Below are 22,692 nucleotides of genomic sequence, written 5' to 3'. Positions count from 1 at the left end.
TTTCTCTCCCCCCTCTCTCTCTCTCTCTCTCTCTCTCTCTCTCTCTCTCTCTCTCTCTCTCTCTCCCTCTCCCTTACTATTCTTCCATATTTTAATTTGATTTTTACTATTCATTTGACTTGTACGAGTATCTTGATTCTCAGTCTTTTCCCTTTATTGAATTAAACTAGTAGATAATAACAAGTAGAAGGTAAAACTTGAATAAAAAGACGTTTCATTTAGGTTTTTTTTTTATTTATAATTATCATCATTTTATCTTTATTAATAGATGTACATTTACAGAGATTAGGTAATTTATTTTAATAAATACACACATCTACAAAAAATGATTTTATTTAAAAAGTAGATATTTCATAGGTGGGTATTCCATAATGATCCAATCCTAATCTAAAGTGATTTTTGCAATGGCCACACATATGCTGAATATTAATAATGTGATAATTATATGTAAGATTCAAAAGAGAAAGCTCACTTAAAAATAAGGCACTTGAGTGAAATGTGAATATGAATGTAAAAATGACTGCATAGAATTCTTGTGAAGTCACAACGGAGTTCAAAGGGTTAAAATAAAAGAAATTTGGTTTCTAGCAATTCTATTCACATGATACGTAAAGACCTAGACTGCCTAGACGCCAAAAAAACGACAAGTGCCCAAGACACAAGCCAATCTGAGCCCAACAACGGAGTTCAAAGGGTTAAAATAAAAGAAATTTGGTTTCTAGCAATTCTATTCACATGATACGTAAAGACCTAGACGCCAAAAAAACGACAAGTGCCCAAGACACAAGCCAATCTGAGCCCGATCTAAAATGGTCATAACACAAGTTTAGTGTGAGTAAAAACATAAAATTTAGAGAGCACGAATGCATAACGAAAATAAACATAAAAACATGTATGAATATAAGGTTAAGGAACAATCGTAACATATAAGGCTATCGTGAAACGGTTCCCGGCCAAATCCCGTCGAAAAACGGGAACGGCCTGGAACAACACAACGGAGTTCAAAGGGTTAAAATAAAAGAAATTTGGTTTCTAGCAATTCTATTCACATGATACGTAAAGACCTAGACGCCAAAAAACGACAAGTGCCCAAGACACAAGCCAATCTGAGCCCGATTTTAAATTGGTCATAACACAAGTTTATAGTGTGAGTAAAAACATAAAATTTAGAGAGCACGAATGCATAACGAAAATAAACATAAAAACATGTATGAATATAAGGTTAAGGAACATTCGTAACATATAAGGCTATCGTGAAACGGTTCCCGGCCAAATCCCGTCGAAAAACGGGAACGGCTTGGAACAACTGCAATGTGTGCAAACGGACGTTAATCTCGAAACGGAACCTCTTCATTTCTTAGTCAGATGGTCGACCAGACCTTTGAAGGCGAGGGTGCCCTTGTTATTAGCCTCTTCGTAGTCTTTCAGGGAGGTCTTAGCCTTGGCCAGGTAGGCGACAACGTTGGAATGTTTGCTCAGGTCGAAACCGACAATCTGAAAAATGGCAGAAGCAAAAGACGAGGATTAGACCAAGTTTTTCTCTAATTGACTGATTGATTACGACAAGGCTTGTCAAAGGGTACTCGTACTTTTCTTATCTATTTAGGTCTTCATCAGTTTCAAGCCCTAGTTTGCTGGGGCTCATCACAGGCCTTAAGCCACTCAATTTTACTGCCCTCACTCCTTACCATTCCGAGTGCACTAAAAAAATCAGAAAGATGTGGAACCATTTCACAATGGATGGTGCTGAATTCAACGTTCTTTGAGGCACTGATGTGTCCGGAATTCTAAAGGTAGAAACACACTACCATAACGTGATGTGATAGTATAGTGTGGCTGTCCTGAACGAAATTTCCTACAATATCATCGGAAAACTTTCAACTATATCTTTCTGACTCCCCATGATCTCACGTGAAGTGACGTGATGGGTGTTGGTAGTATATTTATACCTTGAAAGTTTCTATATTTACCTCAATGGTGGACAGGGAGGCGACAATGGAGCAGTCGGCAATGGTGATGTTGTCGCCGGCAACCCAGGGAGATGAGGCAAGGAATGTGTTGAGGAATCCGAGAGCCTGGTCCAACTTCTCAGCTTTCTCAGCATCCAATGGGGCACCTCCGAAACAGTGGGGGTACTGAAATCACCAATGAAAAGAACGTCACGTCAGTTATAGGTTTTCACCTTTCTGGCACCATAAGTTTGATAATTTGATTCTGCAATGCGCAGATTTACCCCGCTTGAGCGGGATTACAGACGAAGTAAAGAAGAATACGAAGCTCGACGAAATTTGGTGGACAAAAATTTCAAACATTGTAGCAGTTGATGTACATATGTGTGGCCATTGCAAAAATCACTTTAGATTAGGATTGGATCATTATGGAATACCCACCTATGAACTATCTACTTTTTAAATAAAATCATTTTTTGTAGATGTGTAATATTTATTGAAATAAATTACCTAATCTCTGTAAATGTACATCTATTAATAAAGATAAAATGATGATAATTATATATAAAAAAAACCTAAATGAAACGTCTTTTTATTCAAGTTTTACCTTCTACTTATTCATAGGTTTCCAGGGGAATCCGGAATCCGGGGGTAGGAATAAAATCTACCTTTATTCTTCATTTACAAACGATTATTACTAGATTTAATTCAATAAAGGGAAAAGATTGAGAATCAAGATACTCGTACAAGTCAAATGAATAGTAAAAAATCAAATTAAAATATGGAAAAATAGTGAGGGAGAGAGAGAGAGAGGAGGGAGTTAAAATGAAGAAGGAAGGAAATAAGGAAGAAAGGTAGAGAGAGAGGTTGTGAAAAATAAACAAATCTTTGGGAAGGTCGGGAACAGTTTACTCTTCAGACAGGGTGTCTCAGAAAATAACCTTTAATCTCTAAGGAATATGGCTAAAAGCTTTTATCAGGTACCTACAATAATAGGTAATTTAATTAAACTTTTTCATTTTAAAATCAATTGTTTTGAGTTGAAGCCTAAACAAAGTGTTTCGCGCTTCTGCATAATCTAATATCACACAAATCACCCTTTCTAGGGGACATACTCCATTATGACCTGACCCACAGATCAAAATTTAAAGTCCGGGACCCAAATTAACCCAGGGGCCCCATTTTCAAGATTTTGGCTATCATCTAACCTTGAGGTAATAAGAGAGAGAGAGAGAGAGAGAGAGAGAGAGAGAAGGGAGTTAAAATGAAGAAGGAAGGAAATAAGGAAGAAAGGTAGAGAGAGAGGTAGTGAAAAATAAACAAATCTTTGGGAAGGTCGGGAACAGTTTACTCTTCAGACAGGGTGTCTCATAATATAAGCTTTAATCTCTAAGGAATATGGCTAAAAGCTTTTATCAGGTACCTACCTACATTAATTTAATTAAACCTTTTGATTTTAAAATCAATTGTTTTGAGTTGAAGCCTAAACAAAGTGTTTCGCGCTTCTGCATGATCTAATTTCACACAAATCACCCTTTCTAGGGGACATACTCCATTATGACCTGACCCACAGACCAAAATTTTTCGAAGAAAAAGTCCGGGACCCAAATTAAGCCCCATTTTCAAGATTTTGGCTCTCATCTAACCTTCAGACACCCCGAAATCTCAGACGATCTACCAGACAGCTCGGAGCCTCGGTGGAAAATTGTTTGAAACTTTGAAAACGACAACAAGGCAGTGGCGCAGACGTCAAAAATAATCGATGCTGCTCCCTGATTGGTGTTCGTTCGAGGATTATTTTCCAACGAGTCTTACTAGGGGGATGAAAGTTTTCAAGTTTCTTCCTTTGTCGGGAGAGTTTAGTCTTTGAAGAGCTGTAGAGGTTTTACAATAATTATTTTCAACACAGTCTAATAGTGATTCTAGTGAGATTGATAAAAGTGGAATTTGTATTAGCGCCTGTGGATTCTTGAGATATGCAATGCGCTATTTCTTTAGTAAATTTAGGCTTCCTGGCATGAGCTTATTTTGAGAACTGCATACCTACTTACCTAGGTAGGTAAGGTAGGTACCCCATTGGTGTGATGAGAGTTTAGTCTTTGAAGAGCTGTAGAGGTTTTACAATAATTATTTTCAACACAGTCTAATAGTGATTCTAGTGAGATTGATAAAAGCGGAATTTGTATTAGCGCCTGTGGATTCTTGAGATATGCAATGCGCTATTTCTTTAGTAAATTTAGGCTTCCTGTTCAAATGAGCTTATTTTGAGAACTGCATACCTAGGTAGGTAAGGTAGGTACCCCATTGGTGTGATTACCTATGATTAGGGAATAGGGATTAGGATACGGTGTTTACTTTAAAACTGATTAGGAAATATCGAAACTTGAAAAGTTATTTCTTCAAAGGATTTTCATCCTTATTCTTTATGACTAGGTTGATAATAGGTAATTTATCTCAATTAAGAACATTAATATTTCTGAAGTTTGAAGTTGCGTGAACATTTATCCAGTATGAACTTTTTCAAGTCGCGTATGAATATCAAACTCCATACCCGGTGAATTAATCATGGGCATGATTCACCCTAGGAATGTATCACACATAGCTGACTCAAAACCCACCGTGTATGGACAAATGAAATCGCGTATGAATATCAAACTCCATACCCGGTGAATTAATCATGGGCATGATTCACCCTAGGAATGTATCACACATAGCTGACTCAAAACTCAAAACCCACCGTGTATGGACAAATGAAACTGTCAGAAGACATTTGATTGTGTTCGAAATCCGCTCGACCCCGTTTAATTGGTGTATCTGAGTGTGAGGGACAAAAAACATCCCCAATTGAGACTCAACTTTCGAAAGCCATCCAGGCAAATTTGTATCGTATAGTTTTCTCCCCTGTACACTTGTTCCAGACTAATTGTAATATATGTTTTGTTTTTGTACGAAAATAAAGCGTAGACATTGTTTTAGGGAAAGTGAACCTGGATTTCATAGGCTTTTGAGAAAAGTCCAGGACTAGCAACTTTTCTATTAGGAAACGAATCATCTAAATATTTTACTGTGGCGTAAGCAATATTTCGAAAGCCATCCAGGCAAATTTGTATCGTATAGTTTTCTCCCCTGTACACTTGTTCCAGACTAATTGTAATATATGTTTTGTTTTCGTACGAAAATAACGCGTAGACATTGTTTTAGGGAAAGTGAACCTGGATTTCGTAGGCTTTTGAGAAAAGTCTAGAACTAGCAACTTTTCTATTAGGAAACGAATCATCTAAGTATTTTACTGTGGCGTAAGCAATAAATATTGAGAAATGCCATTCACCGCACCGGTTTCTAAGGAACTTTAACACTTTGACTGCTGCTTCCTTTTGTTGGTGTGGTGTGGCTCATCCTTAAGTCTAATATTCTGTTTAGTCATCTTTTCGTGACGCTGAGTTTTTCAAGCGATGTTGAAGTCTAAAAATAATTTTGCTTCTAGTTCTGCTAGCAAGGGGGATTGAGGCTCCAAAAAGGTGGCAAGAGTTTTCCATTCAAGCAGACTATGAATCTTTGAGTTTGCTCTCTGCTCAAAGCGAGTAAAATTGTTGAATTACGATGGAGTATTAATAATTATTATTTTTATAAGCAAATAAAATAATTTTCAAGTGTATTAAATCTATATTTTCTTTTTTTTTATCCATATAAGATAATTATTATAAACAGCCAGACATAACTATGGTTAAATATCCACTTAGTTTTTTGCTTTTGGCGAGCAGTTTGGTCATCTGGGTGGAGTTTGCTAGAACTGCCTTAACTTAACATTACTGAATCTGAAAATATTTGAATACCTGGCAATGGCGAGGCAAATGGAAAATTCCACTAAGGTGAAAATGACTAATGGGCAGAAAAGGATGAAGGCGAAGAGCGTGTTTCAATCTTGGCGTAAACAAATGGCACACAATGGACACGGGTACATTATCTATACATTGTTTTACATTTTATCCAAACATAAGATCATGGATGTGATTGTAGGTCTGTTGTCCGTTTTGTACTTGAATGTAATGATTGGCCACCTTTCCCGCCAGTCACTGGCCTTTACAAGTTTGTACAAACTTGTGAGAACTTCTGCGATGACCAGTTCCCACCAGGAATTCTTGGGGTAAGCCATTTTTACGATACACTTGCTCAATTACTTTACCTCTATCTAGGTACGTCCTTTTAGTGCAAATAGTGTAGAGCGAAAACCTCTTTTAACCAGAACTTTGAAGTCTGAATTCCACTGAAATTTAATCTTGTTAACTAACTCTGCATGAGTATTTAAAGCTGTGTTCACAGATAGTCGACCTCATCTATCGACGAGGTGAAGAGGTAAATCTATGTTGTCGAGGCAGTGTACGGTTTCAGTTGACGTTGATCGACGGCGTCGACTATGTGTGGACACAGCTTAGGACCGAAATTTGAACAATTGTGTATCTACTCTTGTCTTCCCCAGATTGAAGCCACCAAAGCCACGATCAGTTGCCGCAAAGGCTGCTATACATTTGAATTGTTCAAAGCGATGGGGAAGAAGAAGCCTGTCAAGCTTATTGAAAACATTTGCCGAGCTAGTAAGTAAATCGAAGTTTCTTTTTTCCTCGACAGTGGGTTCACCAAGTTTATGCTAGTCGGGGTTAAAGCCAAAATTTGCCCTCATGTATTACCTCAGGTTTCATCTCTTAATAACTTTAAGTCTAAACTAAATATTGGGATTCGTTCAGGAAAATTTGACACCTCCTTATTTGGAGAGTCAGCTGCTATACATTTGAATTGTTCAAAGCGATGGGGAAGAAGAAGCCTGTCAAGCTTATTGAAAACATTTGCCGAGCTAGTAAGTAAATCCAGGTTTATTATTTTTTTTTTCTCGAGAGTGGGTTCGCTACTTGTGCTAATCGGGGTTACAGCCAAAATTCTCCCTTTTGCTTTACCTCAGGGTAGGTACACCTCTCAATAACTTTACATCGAAATATTAGGTATTTAAATCTGATTCATTCAGGAAAATTTGACACCTCCACGTTGGGAGTCAATGCTCTCGATCATTCTGCCACTAAAGTTACCAAAAGGAGTTATGGCGTTTCCACTATTACTCCCTTCCACGAATTTCCGAACTTTTCAAGAAGTTGTTGGTGCGAGTTAAATTTATTGCGATCAGTTGCCGCAAAGGCTGCTATACATTTGAATTGTTCAAAGCGATGGGGAAGAAGAAGCCTGTCAAGCTTATTGAAAACATTTGTCGAGCTAGTAAGTAAATCGAAGTTTCTTTTTTCCTCGAGAGTGGGTTCACTCTCGAGGAAAAAAGCTAGTCGGGGTTAAAGCCAAAATTTGCCCTCTTGTATTACCTCAGGGTTCATCTCTTAATAACTTTAAGTCTAAACTAAATATTAGGATTCGTTCAGGAAAATTTGACACCTCCTATTTTGGAGAGTCAATGATGCTCTTGATTACTCTGCCATTAAAGTTACAAAAGTTAGTCATGGCGTCTCCACTATTAGGTACCTCCTTCCATGCATTTTTGAGCTTTCCAAGAAATATTGAGTTAAATGGATTAATTGAACACGTCATTTTCTTTCAGATTGCAAGAAGGACTATGGCGAAGAGTCATTCGCAGGCAAGTTCTGTATGCTGGGCTGTTCCAAGATGATTACACTGTATAACGACAGGCTCAAGAAGCTGAGATTGGAAATAGTTTCCAAGGTAAGTAATTGGTAATTACCATTATAATTTGCACACTGATGAACACGTCATTTTCTTTCAGATTGCAAGAAGGACTATGGCGAAGAGTCATTCGCAGGCAAGTTCTGTATGCTGGGGTGTTCCAAGATGATTACACTGTATAACGACAGGCTCAAGAAGCTGAGATTGGAAATAGTTTCCAAGGTAAGTGATTGGTAATTACCATTATAATTTGCACACTGTAAAGACAACCGTGTCTGCCCAGAAAGAAACTAGATTGGGCTGGGTCTAAAGTACTAAATGAAGAGCACTGAAACTTCTGATCATTGCTCAAATCGCTAAGAATGCGTAGCGTCGTTTTATTAAGGTGCACTGAGGTAGCAAGTACCTAACAAGATAGTACTTGAACATTATTTCAAATGAAACTTTTCTCGCTGAGGGTGCATGTTGCTCCTTGTTTCCCCGGATGAAAATAGCCAGAAAACTCACTAGATCGTACCTACCTGCAAGAAAAAGATACCACTTGGAACTTCTACTTGTGTCATGTCAGAGCGAATGACACCTAATATGGCTGTCTGCTTTTCCTTTTATACCAGGAGACATCCATCTCAGGGCCAGGGCTATCCAGGATTTTGTAGAGGAGGGGTCCAAGCATTAATGGACAGACAGACGGGGGGTGGGTGTTTCAAATTTCAAGAAAAAGATACCACTTGGAACTTCTACTTGTGTCATGTCAGAGCGAATGACACCTAATATGGCTGTCTGCTTTTCCTTTTATACCTGGAGACATCTATCTCAGGACCAGGGCTATCCAGGATTTTGTAGAGGAGGGGTCCAAGCATTAATGGACAGACAGACGGGGGGTGGGTGCTTCAAATTTTCGGGGTCTGGCCTATGATACCGGCAGAAAAATTAAGCTCGAGGGAGGAGGGGCTGCCTAAATACGGCCCTGATCCATCCATCCATCGGCCCTGTTTGGTCTGATCATTTCAGCTCCGACAGCATCAAGCAGAAGAGACATCTGACGCCACTGCAGACAATGCAAGGATTTATGACGAGGAGGCTGAGAAGTTTCACTTGGAACTTCTACTTGTGTCATGTCAGAGCGAATGACACCTAATATGGCTGTCTGCTTTTCCTTTTATACCAGGAGACATCCATCCCAGGGCCAGGGCTATCCAAGATTTTGTAGAGGAGGGGTCCAAACATTAATGGACAGACAGACGGGGGGTGGGTGCTTCAAATTTTCGGGGTCTGGCCTATGATACCGGCAGAAAAATTAAGCTCGAGGGAGGGGGGGCTCCCTAAATACGGCCCTGATCCATCCTAAAATGTTTGGTCTGATCATTTCAGCTCCGACAGCATCAAGCAGAAGAGACATCTGACGCCACGGCAGACAATGCAAGGATTTATGACGAGGAGGCTGAGAAGTTCATGAAGGAGCATGATGGAATGGTTGCAGAGGAGATAGATGTGGCCGTCATAGTTGACAATCCAAAGGAACACTCGGTACGGTTCCTCAAATCTGGACGTAAGTTGGAACCAAATATTCTTATACCCCAATGTCCTGTTGCTCAATAGTTCATAGGTACATCGAATAGCCTGCAACTTTTCGTGTTGATCTCAGCATTTTTTCAAAATAAAGTTATCCTGTCGCAAAGTAGTCATCCCATCAGTAATTGAGTACCTCCAGTACCCAGTAATTGAGTAATTGGACGTAATTGGACTATTAGAGTACCTATTCCTCTTATATTGAGCCTGCACTCATCTGCACTCATTTTGTCGCAAAGTAGTCATCCCATCAGTAATTGAGTACCTCCAGTACCCAGTAATTGAGTAATTGGACGTAATTGGACTATTAGAGTACCCACTCATCTGCACTCATAAATGAGTGCAGGCTCAAATTTCTGTGCAGCGCTCCTAAATCTGGCAAACAATAAAATTCTTCCTGACCTTCCTATTGAAACTCAAAATATATTTGAACACCTTTCTATTAAAAACTTAGATCGGCATCTGACAATTCCACTGTGTCCTTTTTTTTACAGGATTAGAGCATGTGCCGGGTTTCAAGGCTCTCAAGCAAAAGATATTTCACGTGGAGAAACTCGCAGATAATCCTGCCTTCCAACAATATCTAGAGGATGAACATAAAAGGGCTGTGCAATTTGAAGAAGCTCAAAAGCTGAACTCGGAGGAAAAATCACGCGATGACATTTCCAGTGAAGAAGAAAGAAAGGTTAGTATTTTGGTTGTTGTATTGTATTGTTCTAGTACGGAGGAAAAATCACGCGATGACATTTCCAGTGAAGAAGAAAGAAAGGTTAGTATTTTGGTTGTTGTATTGTATTGTTATCTAGAGGATGAACATAAAAGGGCTGTGCAATTTGAAGAAGCTCAAAAGCTGAACTCGGAGGAAAAATCACGCGATGACATTTCCATTGAAGAAGAAAGAAAGGTTAGTATATTGGTTGTTGTATTGTATTGTTATAGTATCTAAGATACAGTATCCTTGGTTGGCCACAATTCTTCCAGATTTCGTCATGATTAATTTCAAATTTCAAGTCATATCAGTAGATAGGTACCTACATACATTATTTTTCTAGTTGTTCTAGAATCTAGATTATAAAACGCCAGAAAGTTTAACTGAGATAACCTATCTGTTTCAGGAATCCGTCGTAATGAAGTTACCATCGTTTCCAAAGAGGATCGAAACCGAATGTTTGCTCTTCCAGATTCCGATCTACGTGTTGACGGTGTTTGTGTTTGGCATCATAGCTATCGGTCTCTGGGCCACCTATGGTGATCCTGCCGACTGTCTCTTCTGCTTGAGTCGGAAATTCTGGGACAAACTTGAATACATGGATACGTACAGCACGGATATTGATGAGGATGATATTGTAGCTCACGACAGAATCGTCACCAAACACATTAAAGAATTGGAGATGATCATGGATGAGGGAGATCAAGATTACACTTGTCCTCCTCCTGATAAAGACGCTCCACCTCCATATGTGGAAATATTAACTGTCTATGAGAGGGACATGAAAGTGAACAAATAAACAGGATGAGACCATTTGAGAGGTGGAAAATCATTTACTCAATTCTCTTGAAACAGTAGTGTCTGTACTGTTTATGAACAGACTCTTCGGAGCGAATTGGAGAGAACTTATATCTGTCACGAGCTTGGAGATCATGTAGCTTTCAGTTCTGTGTTTGGATTTATTTTGGAATAGAATCGTAAATATCACATGTCAAAATATATCCAGTGTTGTAGCTTGTATTCCACAGAGAAATTTATTCTTGTGCAGGAGAATAATAGTCCAATCTTACTTTAGAACAACAAACTGTAAAATAGCAATCTGCTATAGTAAAATTATTTTCATATATTTATTAAATGTTTGTTAAATTACCATAGGTGGTTATCATTTTATTTTTTACATACCTAGGTCATTTCCTTTAATACTCTACCCTGAAGCAATGAACAGCTCATAGTACGAGATATTGATTAGTTTGTAGAGTTAGATTCTTATCTGAAACAAAACTATAATATTCTACAACTGGGTTTGCTACTCACACCTTTTTTTTCGTAAAGGGCTTTAACTCTACGGACAGTTGGTCATTCGCGCACTCACACCTTTAATACCTAGTTTATATTTTTTGGAACTTAGTTTTATCATTCTAGCACTTTCTGTCAAGCTGTATTGACGTAAATTAATTAATAAAATAGCTATCTAATACGTATTGATAGGGACATAGAGCTAGGCGAGTTCTATTTTTGCTTTCCTTATCCTTAACGTAATGTTCAACACGTTTGAGATCAATATAAAAAGGTGTGTCCACACATGGACATTGATCGACGGACGGCCGGGACTTTGTTTCGATATCCTATCATTTAGGCACTTTAAAATCTTTAGATACTACCTAATCCTCGGAATTTTCTCATTCATACATAAGAATATACATAAGAGGACTTTGTTTCGATATCCTATCATTTAGGCACTTTAAAATCTTTAGATACTACCTAATCCTCGGAATTTTCTCATTCATACATAAGATAAGTATACATAAGAATATATCTGAACCTATGATTATTATAATAATTAAGCCTTTATAAGCGGACAAGGTCCACAATAAATTTTGCATAGGTACCTACTTAATCAAAGAGAATCAATCCTTTGATTAAAATAATAAAAAAAGGTTCCCAGAAATAAACCAATAGCCTGAGGTCATATATTTTTCAAGAATGTTGTCCTTTGTGCTCTTAAATGGTTGAGGATCTTGTACAACCCTTTCTTCTTTGAATTTATCAACTGACAAAATACTAGAATGATTTACCTCATTATTTGAATAGTTATCAAAATTATCCCTAATGTGACGTTTTTCTTTATTATAAGCTTTACCAATAGCCACATCAAACCAGAGGAAAGTCCTAGAATGTGGAAAAGAGACAGGTTTTAATTTTCAGTCTAGCAAGTTCCCTGGAACAAAAGTTGCTCGACAAAGCTGCAGTGAGATGAGAACATGAGAACTAACAGAAACTTCACTATCCCAGACACTTCACAGAAGACCTAATAATGGAAAAAGTTATCCTACCAAGTTTATCAGCTAAATATCAGGGGCGAACCTAGATAAATTTAACTAAGATAGACTCTATGTGGATATCTAACAGTTAATGTAAATACCTAATGAAACTAATGATAAACAATATGAACATGGTTAACTATGAAAGTCAGATAATGGGTGTTTCCATTGCAGTCCTGGGAAATTCTGATAGCAAAAAGTTTGACGAAATCATCAATCGAACAAGCAGTTTCAACTTCAATGTCAAATGTATTTAACGACTAGCCTGGAAGCAGAAAAGACCTCTCTCCAGCAAAAAGCTACTTTGCAATTTACTATACCTATTACTGATTTGATCAGAGACCAGAGTATTTTTCGGGTGTGGTACCTGTGGTTGTGTCTTCCTCATACAAGGACGGACTAAACAAACTGAGTGAAGATCTTCCAATCCACCCCTGTTGCAAACGCTAATGCAAGCTCACGTTTATTCAAGCTCAATGGGAATTGTTATTTTAAATAACATTTCCTCGAAAGTTTTCCATTACGTGCGAAAGAAGTTTTGTAGGGCAAAAAGCTTCGGACCCCCAATACCTGACCTTTAGGGAGGGAACGTGTTGCAGTTAGGTACTTTTAAGCGTGCAGTTGCAAACTTTTTGATTTTGGAAGGAAAATCTTGATTAAGAGAAATAAAGAGCGAAGATTCGTGATACACAGTGCGTGGTAAAACAATGGTCGCAGAAATGCGAGGGTATAGTTATAGGATCCTATAGATAACGAAGGTAACCCAGATCCCTCTTTTCACAATTGAAAAGTCGAGTGAAACTATATTTACACCAAAATGGAAGCAGCACATTAGGTATTTATTTGGGCTAAATATCAGGGGCGAACCTAGATAAATTTAACTAAGATAGACTCTATGTGGATATCTAACAGTTAATGTAGATACCTAATGAATCAAATGATAAACAATATAAACATGGTTAACTATGAAAGTCAGATAATGGGTGTTTCCATTGCAGTCCTGCGAAATTCTGATAGCAAAAAGTTTGACGAAATCATCAATCGAACATTCGAACAAGCAGTTTCAACTTCAATGTCAAATGTATTTAACGACTAGCCTGGAAGCAGAAAAGACCTCTCTCCAGCCAAAAAGCTACTTTGCAATTTACTATACCTATTACTGATTTGATCAGAGACCAGAGTATTTTTCGCAAGAAGTCGTCTCTTTTTTCTCCCCCCCCTCTCTCTCTCTCTCTCTCTCTCTCTCTCTCTCTCTCTCTCTCTCTCTCTCTCTCTCTCCCTTACTATTCTTCCATATTTTAATTTGATTTTTACTATTCATTTGACTTGTACGAGTATCTTGATTCTCAGTCTTTTCCCTTTATTGAATTAAACTAGTAGATAATAACAAGTAGAAGGTAAAACTTGAATAAAAAGACGTTTCATTTAGGTTTTTTTTTTATTTATAATTATCATCATTTTATCTTTATTAATAGATGTACATTTACAGAGATTAGGTAATTTATTTTTAATAAATACACACATCTACAAAAAATGATTTTATTTAAAAAGTAGATATTTCATAGGTGGGTATTCCATAATGATCCAATCCTAATCTAAAGTGATTTTTGCAATGGCCACACATATGCTGAATATTAATAATGTGATAATTAGGTGGGTATTCCATAATGATCCAATCCTAATCTAAAGTGATTTTTGCAATGGCCACACATATGCTGAATATTAATAATGTGATAATTACCTATGTAAGATGAGTAAATGTGATAGTGGACAAATAACCAATAAATAACCCTGTCAGTAGTGCTCTATGTTGCTTCCCACATGCGTTAATAACTTGGTGTGCTCTAGTTATAACGTTAGTTGATGTCGTGGTACTTTCATACTTTGTTGCTTGGTACCACAAGTTGTCCTCGAATTGTCCTCTTCATATACCGTTGTAACGTTTTATTTTCTAATTTCAGGATTAGGTGAAACTCGAAAAGATGTCCTACTAAAATCACATAAGGATACACCTGTAGCCTGTACATTGGAACGAGAAAATTTCAGGATTATATAGGTGAAACTCGAAAAGATGTCCTACTAAAATCACATACGGATACACCTCTAGCCTGCACATTGGAACGAGAAGTAAGGTCTTTCACGTGCTCTTCTTTTATTCCTTTTCCTGTACTCTAGTCTAGTCTATAGAGAGGTATAGGTACTAATATCTATTTTATACCATTGGGTAACTATACTTCTATACTAGGAAATAAGTAAGTACACTCCCTGGTCTTTCACGTGCTCTTCTTTTATTCCCTTTCCTGTACTCTAGTCTAGAGAGGTAGGTACTAATATCTATTTTATACCATTGGGTAATTACTATACTTCTATACTAAGAAATAAGTAAGTACGCTCCCTTGTGTTATCCCACTGGCAACTTTACATGACCATTCAACCAGCAAGATAAACGCACGATGAGAACATTAGGACCGGCAGATTGCCGGTATCCCGGGTTTGAGAAGCCATGTGGTCCGAAGTTGGACACTACTTTCTTGGATGTTGGATTTCAACAACTCTGATTCGCCTTTCCCTTTCGCCAATGAATAGTAAAGAGTTGATCACAATATCTTTGAACAACAAACTGGTCTGGAGAACACGTTAATATGAACATTATCCAAGAACATAAAACTATAAAACACTACCACTACCACTCAGCATCACAGGCCTTAAGCCACTCAATTTTACTGCCCTCACTCCTTACCATTCCGAGTGCACTAAAAAAATCAGAAAGACGTGGAACCATCTCACAATGGATGGTGCTGAATTCAACGTTCTTTGAGGCACTGATGTGTCAGGAACTCTAAAGGTAGAAACACACTACCGTCACGTGATGTAATAGTATAGTGTGGCTGTCCTGAACGAAATTTCCTACAATATTATCGGAAAACATTGTTTAGGAGTTCCAGATCTGCCTACAGATTCTGCACCTTTTAGTGTACCACCTTCCTACCTATTTGTAGTCTGAGCTATCTAAAGAGTACCAATGAAAAGTACTACACATACACTGAGTTTAGTGGGCGAACATCGTTATTATTTTTTCTTCAATGAAATGGCTCCCACTCAAGTTATGTTGCTCATATTCTAGTAGAACCTAGTTGAAAATATTCCAGAATCCTGAATGGTTGGTCCTATTGGCCATAGAACGGTCTGCAAAAATTTGCCTGCTCCGCTCTGGGAGAAAGAGAATGTTTCGTCTGCACAACTCGAACTCTGAAGAGGTTCAGCGAATCAATCTGTCACCACGTAACTTTATGACTAAGCGAAACTTTCACTTCTTGTACTATGCTTTTATTGCTATTATGTATTCTTATGAATTATTGGTATCTCAGATACCGGTCTGCCTGATGCATGAGAGCGACGTATGCCGGTAAAATTATGCCGAAGCTATGGCTGTAGCTTCCTACTCAATATTCTTTCAACTCTTCGATAAAAGTCTTTAGTAGCTCGGATCAATATGTATAAACAAGGTATAAAATTTATTTCGTTTAATAAAGAACTACAAAGAAACCATTTTTGTAGTTCTTTATTAAACATTCCATAGGTTGGTAATTAATGAGGCAATACACAGTTATGAGACGTATAAGGCTAATTGGTTAATTGCCTACAGACGCAGACATTCATAAGTATGCAGACTTTCAGACATGCGAGTACAAATTTAAGAACCATAACATTCTGCAGTCTTCGATTACTGCTTTTCCTGGGATTACTCCAGCCCATTCAAAACTATGTTAAAATAATGAATAAGGTACTTACGAAGTAGTCAGCAAATCTCTGGTACAGGGTTCCAATGTCGAAGTACAGTCTTTGGTTGACGATGCCTCTCGCCTTGGGGTCCTTTGGGTACAGGCTGTCGTCTTTGCCGTATTGTTCAGCAAGGTAGGCAATGATGGCACGGCTGAAATCAGAAGATGAGGAATTTGATAAATTGAGTCCTTGAGAGAATCTTAGGCTGAAATCAACTCGTATGATTGATATCTAGAGTCTACCATCATTATGATAATAGGTACGCGGTCAAACTTTCTTGACTTGGCGGGGCGGAGCGCTACCTTGCTCCTTTATATCTCGAGATGGAGTTCGACTTGGAAAACCCTGTCATTAGCATTAGATGCCGACTTACGAGCTCAAGATCTGTAGTTTTAACTATAGAGGGTACTTCAGCATTTTAACAATTAATAGGTAATAATTCAGCTGAGAAGTAGGTATTTCTGGGCGCACCCTACTTGCTTACCTCTCTGACAGAGTGTAACCGTTGTCATCCATGGTAGGAACTGTGTGTTGGATTCTTAACCTATGGTCCGTGGACCACTAGTGGTCCGCGAGAAGGTTTCAGGTGGTCCGCGAGAGGTGAGTAAGGAAAAAGTCATAAAAAAAAATAATAAATAATTATGTTAATTTTTCTCATTTTCTATCTCTTTTCCTACAGGTAGATATTAGATATAGGTCCTCTAATACATACCCATTGTCACATAGCGTGTACAATGTACAATTGATTGCATATACATACATAATCTCAAGTGGTCCGCGAGATTTTTGATTTATCAATAGTGGTCCGCCAATTCTAAAAGGTTAAGAACCCCTGCCCTAGCAGAACTGGAAGCAAAATTATTTTTAGACTTCAACATCGCTTGAAAAACTTAGCGTCACGAAAAGATGACTGAACAGGATCTTAGACTTAAGGATGAGCCACACCACACCAACAAAAGGAAGCAGCAGTCAAAGTGTTAAAGTTCCTTAGAAACCGGTGCGGTGAATGGAATTGTAGGATCTTCATCAAACTTACTGAACCAGATCGGAAAGGTGGGGGAAACCTAACGTTAGGAATGTTAGGATACCATCAAAGAAGCAAGTACTCTCCTTATAACATCCTGTTGAAGAAACGTTAAGACTGAAATACCTCTCTATTCTGCTGTCTTCTGATTGGTCGGAACTTGAAGTCAATGACTTGAAAAGTTTAATGTTCCACGAACAGAAGAGAAATGAAGTGTAAGTTGTAGGTACTCAAAAGAAAGAAGAAGAGAAGTATGTAAGTTGTACTTAATGAGAGAATGTATGCATTGGGTTCTATTTTAATTAGTGACAGACGCGGTGAGTTTTTAATTAGGGCCATGCTAGAAAGTACCCATGTTAAATTAAATGATGTTCCGTTTTAGAAGATATATAGTCATGATATCCTTTGACTTGAAGTAGGTATGTACCATAACTTGCTAGGTACCTACTACCTAAATCTAGGTTCCAGCAATCCAAACATTACCCCCATGCAAAGCATAGGATGCAAACATTTCGACTGTTAGAAGAGGGTGGGGACCTTGGGAGGCAAGATTAAAACCCACTTTACTATTAGGGTGGTGTAAGTGTGCATTCAGGGTCGGTCACAAGCGGGGTTCATTCGGGCCCATTGGTCTCGGGCCGGACTTCTTAAATTGCCCCGGAACTACAGTTCCTAATTTCTTCTGGAAACATGATCATTTGATCATGATATGTCAAGTATGAGTAGTAGGATAACAAGATATCTTGTAAGGGGGGCTTATTGTTAGAATTACCCCCTGTGCCCGGTTAGGCTGTGATCTGCCCTGATTTGGATTGTGTGTTTTACATAATCGTAGGTATCTTTCATGTCTACAAAAGAGATTAGATATCCGATTTTTCTCAAGCCTACTCGGATTTTTAGTATCCTGGTATACGTACTATATTGTCAGACAAAGAAGGCTTGAGCCATGATTCTGATATTAGAATGACATGGAGGTCCACATCTTCATGGAGGTCCACATCTTCATGTCTACAAAATCTTTCATGTCTACAAAAAAGATTAGATATCTGATTTTTCTCAAGCCTACTCGGATTTTTATTGGATTAAACTCGCGGTCTTATCAATGCCTATTCCGCCTTCGTACAAATCTAGGAGTGCCCATTTCTTTTCGTTTTGAAAGGAATTTTCCGCTTTGCTCTCTCTATAAATGGATACGGAATGTTTTACCATAACCTTATACATCTTGTTGTTTGATGTAAGTATCCACTGGCAATACCTAAATAGTGTGCAAGTTGGCCTGCGCAAGAGACTTTCCTTTGACTTTCTGTGTGTAAACACAGGGGAAGTCTCTTTCTTATCAATGCCTATTCCGCCTTCGTACAAATCTAGGAGTGCCCATTTCTTTTCGTTTTGAAAGGAATTTTCCGCCTTGCTCTCTATGAATGAGTGCGGAATGTTTTACCATAACCTTATACATCTTGTTGTTTGATTTAAGTATCCACTGGCAATACCTAAATAGTGTGCAAGTTGGCCTGCGCAAGAGACTTTCCTTTGACACTCTGTGTGTAAACACAGGGGAAGTCTCTCCTTTCATACTTTGTTGCTTGGTACCACAAGTTGTCCTCGAATTGTCCTCTTCATATCCCGTTACAACGTTTTATTTTCTAATTTCAGGATTAGGTGAAACTCAAAAAGATGTCCTACTAAAATCACATACGGATACACCTGTAGCCTGTACATTGGAACGAGAAGTAAGGTCTTTCACGTGCTCTTCTTTTATTCCCTTTCCTGTACTCTAGTCTAGAGAGGTAGGTACTAATATCTATTTTATACCATTGGGTAACTATACTTCTATCCACTGGCAATACCTAAATAGTGTACAAGTTGACCTGCGCAAGAGACTTTCCTTTGACTTTCTGTGTGTAAACACAGGGGAAGTCTCTCGCTCAGAGACTTTCTATTACTTTCTGTATGTAAGCACACAGCAAGTCTCTTACGTTAGTCAACTTGCCCAATATTATTGCAAGTGGAATGGACACTGGAAGATACTTTTCCTACTGCATGCATATCTGCATTTGTCTGAGAGTACGAAACAAATCATTATCTACATTATTTTGCCATTGCGCAATAATGAAAATATTTTTACATCTGATGAACTGATCAGCATGGCTGTAGTGTTGAGTGCATCTGTTGGTAATGTTTCATGTAAACTGCAGTCAGACAACATGGTAATTTTCCTGTCTTAATTATAATGTAGGTATCTCGAGTACCTAATACCTGCTTATTCCGAGTATAATTGTTATTATGTAGGTATTTCATTTCCTTGATGAAAAAGAGTAGGTAGATATCTAACAATGGGAAGAGTTGGTAAGTATAGGTAAGTATACCTAGGTATAGTCATCTAAACTAACAGCTACCAACATTTCTATTTATAAGTAGGTATACACGTTACGTCATCGTCATTATCACAGCTAATCTAACTTTAACGTGTTCGATTTAGAAACACTATAGCAGGTACCTACCCAATACACCTACTTTTGAGCTAGCATTAGGTAGGTAGTAGGTACCTCTCACTTATCACGGTGTAGGTACCTACCTACTGCTCGATGGAAGGGAATTACTGGGGATTCTCTATTTATTTTGCCATTCTACTGTCATTCTGTGGCATCACGAATGAGCTACCATTAGGGCCAAGGTCTGAGCGGCCTTCAGCATCAGAGATCTTCCACGAGTAATGATAAACAATAGGTAGGAGGTACCCAGTTTTCCCTTTACGCCTAATACCCTGCTACTAATTTTCCTATCAGGACTAGGTTTACATAGTTTAGGTAGGTACCTAGTCATGCTACCATGTGATAAGTCCCCCCTCCTGTGACTTGTAACCTCTCTTGGTTTCTATGTTCCTGTCAATATTTGTAACCTCTCTTCTCTTCTGTATTCCTGTGAATTTGTTTGCTGTGAATAAGGAACTGTGTGTTGGGGGTTGAGCTGAAACAAGGGCCAAATGGTTCACAAGTATTAGTACTGTCAAACTGTTTTGACTTGGCGGGGCTGAGTGCTATCGCGCTCCTTAATAAAGCAAGCCCTTTTGGTACAATTTTCTTAAAAATGCCTAAAATACGACTGAAAAGGTAGGTACGTACTTATAAGTCTACGTACATTAGACTTATCAGTTACGAGTACTTTCTATATAGGTACCTACCTAGGTAGGTAATAACGTGTGCCCCCCTTTATCAATATTTACTTCATAATTACCTACTCACGTCTAATGAACCTCATTGAGATAAGGGTTGATAAGAAACAGAGTGATGAGATAATGAGTTAGCGAGTCAGACAGTAATAATAAGAATAGAACGGAAATTTATTTATTTTAACAGTACTATTAGGTAAAACACCTAATAATTTTCTAGAACCTGCCAATTTTGTATTTAGTGAGAGAAAGCCTTCAAAACCGGTACACAACAAGGAGCAGGATTGGAGCCATTCAGGATTTTTTCAAAGTTTCAGTTGGAAAGTTAAAGATTAACGTAACACCGTCCGCGCAGAATTAGAGCATGTTACCTAACCTACTGCCACCTGTGACAGGTGGGCAATGAAAAATGACCCACTTAATTTTGCGCTACTCTTGTCTCCGGTTAACAGCTTGCAGAACTTTTTAACAAAATAGATACCTATAGAAGAAGACCTTGTTAACTCGGTTCAAATAAAATCAAAGTCTGTAAACAGGGTGTGCGTTTACCTTCAAGAACTCGGGGGTCAAGTGCTCGCCCTTCATGAGATCGGTGTGTTTCAGGTTGAGGGGGACTCCAATTTGAGCGGCAGCCAGCTGCACAGCACGGCATGGGGCACTGCCGGGGACATAGTAGAAGTCAATGGTCATCTGAAATCAATGTCCGAAGCGAATACAATAGTCCGTCCCCTATACCTTTTATTATTAGTAATAATAAAGGAAGGACGGACTAAAAATCATATCTGAACTTATGATTATTATAATAATTAAGCCTTTATAAGCGGACAAGGTCCACAATAAAGTCTGTAAAATTCATACGTAATCAAAGAGAATCCTTAAAAAAAAGAGAGAATAATAAAATGGTTCCCAGAAATAAACCAATAGCTTCATAAAAGTCCTCTTACAAGTTTCACTGAAACATACGTAGGTAGGTATCACATCTTAAACGAAAAACAATGTCTCCGTAACAAAGCTGCCATCATGATTATTTGTACTGTTGATTTGGTAAAAAAGAAACAAATCTTAAATGTATTTCAAACTCTCCGGCAATTGAGTTCCTTCCCCTCCCTCCCAGCCGCTGATTGCATGCGGAAACTTGGAAGGAAATTTCAAGTGGAAGAGAAGGAGGTGGAGGAAGAGGAGGAGGAGAAGAAGAAGGAGGTAGAAGAGGAGGAAGAGGAAAAGGAGAGGAAGGAGGTTGTCGAGAGGGAAACGGAGGAGAGGGATATTGGAAGACAATGTTTATAGAGTTTCCCTTTCTTAAATAATTTCACTGTCCTGGAGAGAACTTATATCTGTCACGAGCTTGGAGATCATGTAGCTTTCAGTTCTGTGTTTGGATTTATTTTGGAATAGAATTGTAAATATCACATGTCAAAATATATCCTGTGTTGTAGGTTGTATTCCAGAGAGAAATTTATTCTTGTGCAGGAGAATAATAGTCCAATCTTTAGAACAACAAACTATAAAATAGCAATCTGCTATACTTAGTAAAATTATTTTCATACATTTATTGTTTTGGCTCTTTCGTACGGTCTCGAAGTTCAAGTTAAATTACCATAGGTGGTTATCATTTTATTTTTTACACAGGTCATTTCCTTTAATACTCTACCCTGAAGCAATGAACAGCTCATAGTACGAGATATTGATTAGTTTGTAGAGTTAGATTCTTATCTGAAACAAAACTATAATATTCTACAACTGGGTTTGCTACTCATACCTTTTTTCCGTAAAGCGCTTTAACTCTACGGACAGTAGGTCGTTCGCGCACTCACACCTTTATCTAGTTTATATTTTTTAGAACTTAGTTTTATCATTCTAGCACTTCCTCCTCATAGTACGAGATATTGATTAGTTTGTAGAGTTAGATTTTTATCTGAAACAAAACTATAATATTCTACAACTGGGTTTGCTACTCATATCTTTTTTTCCGTAAAGCGCTTTAACTCTACGGACAGTAGGTCGTTCGCGCACTCACACCTTTATCTAGTTTATATTTTTTGGAACTTAGTTTTATCATTCTAGCACTTTCTCTCAAGCTGTATTGACGTAAATTAATTAATAAAATAGCTATCAAATACGTATTGATAGGGACATAGAGCTAGGCGAGTTCTATTTTTGATTTCCTTATTCTTAAAGTAATGTTCAACAGGTTTGAGATCAATATAAAAAGGTGTGTCCACACATGGACATTGATCGCCGGACGGCCATGACGTAAATTAATTAATAAAATAGCTATCTAATACGTATTGATAGGGACATAGAGCTAGGCGAGTTCTATTTTTGCTTTCCTTATCCCTAGAGTAATGCTCAACACGTTTGAGATCAATATAAAAAGGTGTGTCCACACATGGACATTGATCGACGGACGGCCCTCGACCACGTGTGGACACACCTTTAGCTTTAGAGACATGTCTTCGTGCACTTTAACAAATTGCAATATTATTTTGTAA

At 38.1% G+C, this 22,692-nt stretch overlaps 2 protein-coding genes across 4 annotated transcripts; one reads left to right on the top strand and one right to left on the bottom strand.

Annotated features, from left to right (window-relative positions):
• Nucleotides 1-364: 364 nt before the first annotated feature.
• LOC103510182 (glutathione S-transferase 1-like) lies at nt 365-20,894 on the bottom strand. Of its 3 annotated transcripts, none has more exons than XR_001809532.2 (8): nt 20,750-20,894; nt 19,980-19,998; nt 16,492-16,531; nt 16,017-16,158; nt 1,971-2,135; nt 1,313-1,494; nt 751-991; nt 365-625 (listed from the first exon to the last, which is right to left on the bottom strand). XR_001809532.2 is itself a non-coding variant. In XM_026824306.1 (6 exons), the coding sequence occupies exons 1-6, from the start codon at nt 20,888-20,890 to the stop codon at nt 1,351-1,353; spliced, it is 651 nt and encodes a 216-aa protein (XP_026680107.1). In that variant the 5' UTR covers nt 20,891-20,894; the 3' UTR covers nt 1,110-1,350. The 3 variants fall into 3 exon arrangements, 1 of the variants encoding a protein (XP_026680107.1); XR_003391796.1 differs by having other exon boundaries at nt 365-616; XM_026824306.1 differs by lacking the exons at nt 365-625; nt 751-991 and having other exon boundaries at nt 1,110-1,494.
• On the top strand, nt 7,119-22,022 carry LOC113467856. Its single transcript, XM_026824305.1, has 7 exons — nt 7,119-7,211; nt 7,543-7,664; nt 8,997-9,174; nt 9,689-9,790; nt 10,010-10,098; nt 10,310-11,058; nt 21,803-22,022. Exons 1-6 carry the CDS (start codon nt 7,163-7,165, stop codon nt 10,700-10,702), a joined length of 933 nt encoding a protein of 310 aa, XP_026680106.1. The 5' UTR covers nt 7,119-7,162; the 3' UTR covers nt 10,703-11,058; nt 21,803-22,022.
• The last annotated feature ends 670 nt before the right edge of the window (nt 22,023-22,692 follow it).

The sequence above is a fragment of the Diaphorina citri genome, unplaced genomic scaffold (genome assembly GCF_000475195.1).
Source record: "Diaphorina citri unplaced genomic scaffold, Diaci psyllid genome assembly version 1.1 scaffold569, whole genome shotgun sequence".
NCBI classification, from domain to species: domain Eukaryota; kingdom Metazoa; phylum Arthropoda; class Insecta; order Hemiptera; family Psyllidae; genus Diaphorina; species Diaphorina citri.
The sequence above is the reverse complement of the archived record's forward strand: the minus strand, read 5'-3'. Positions and strand labels throughout refer to the sequence as shown.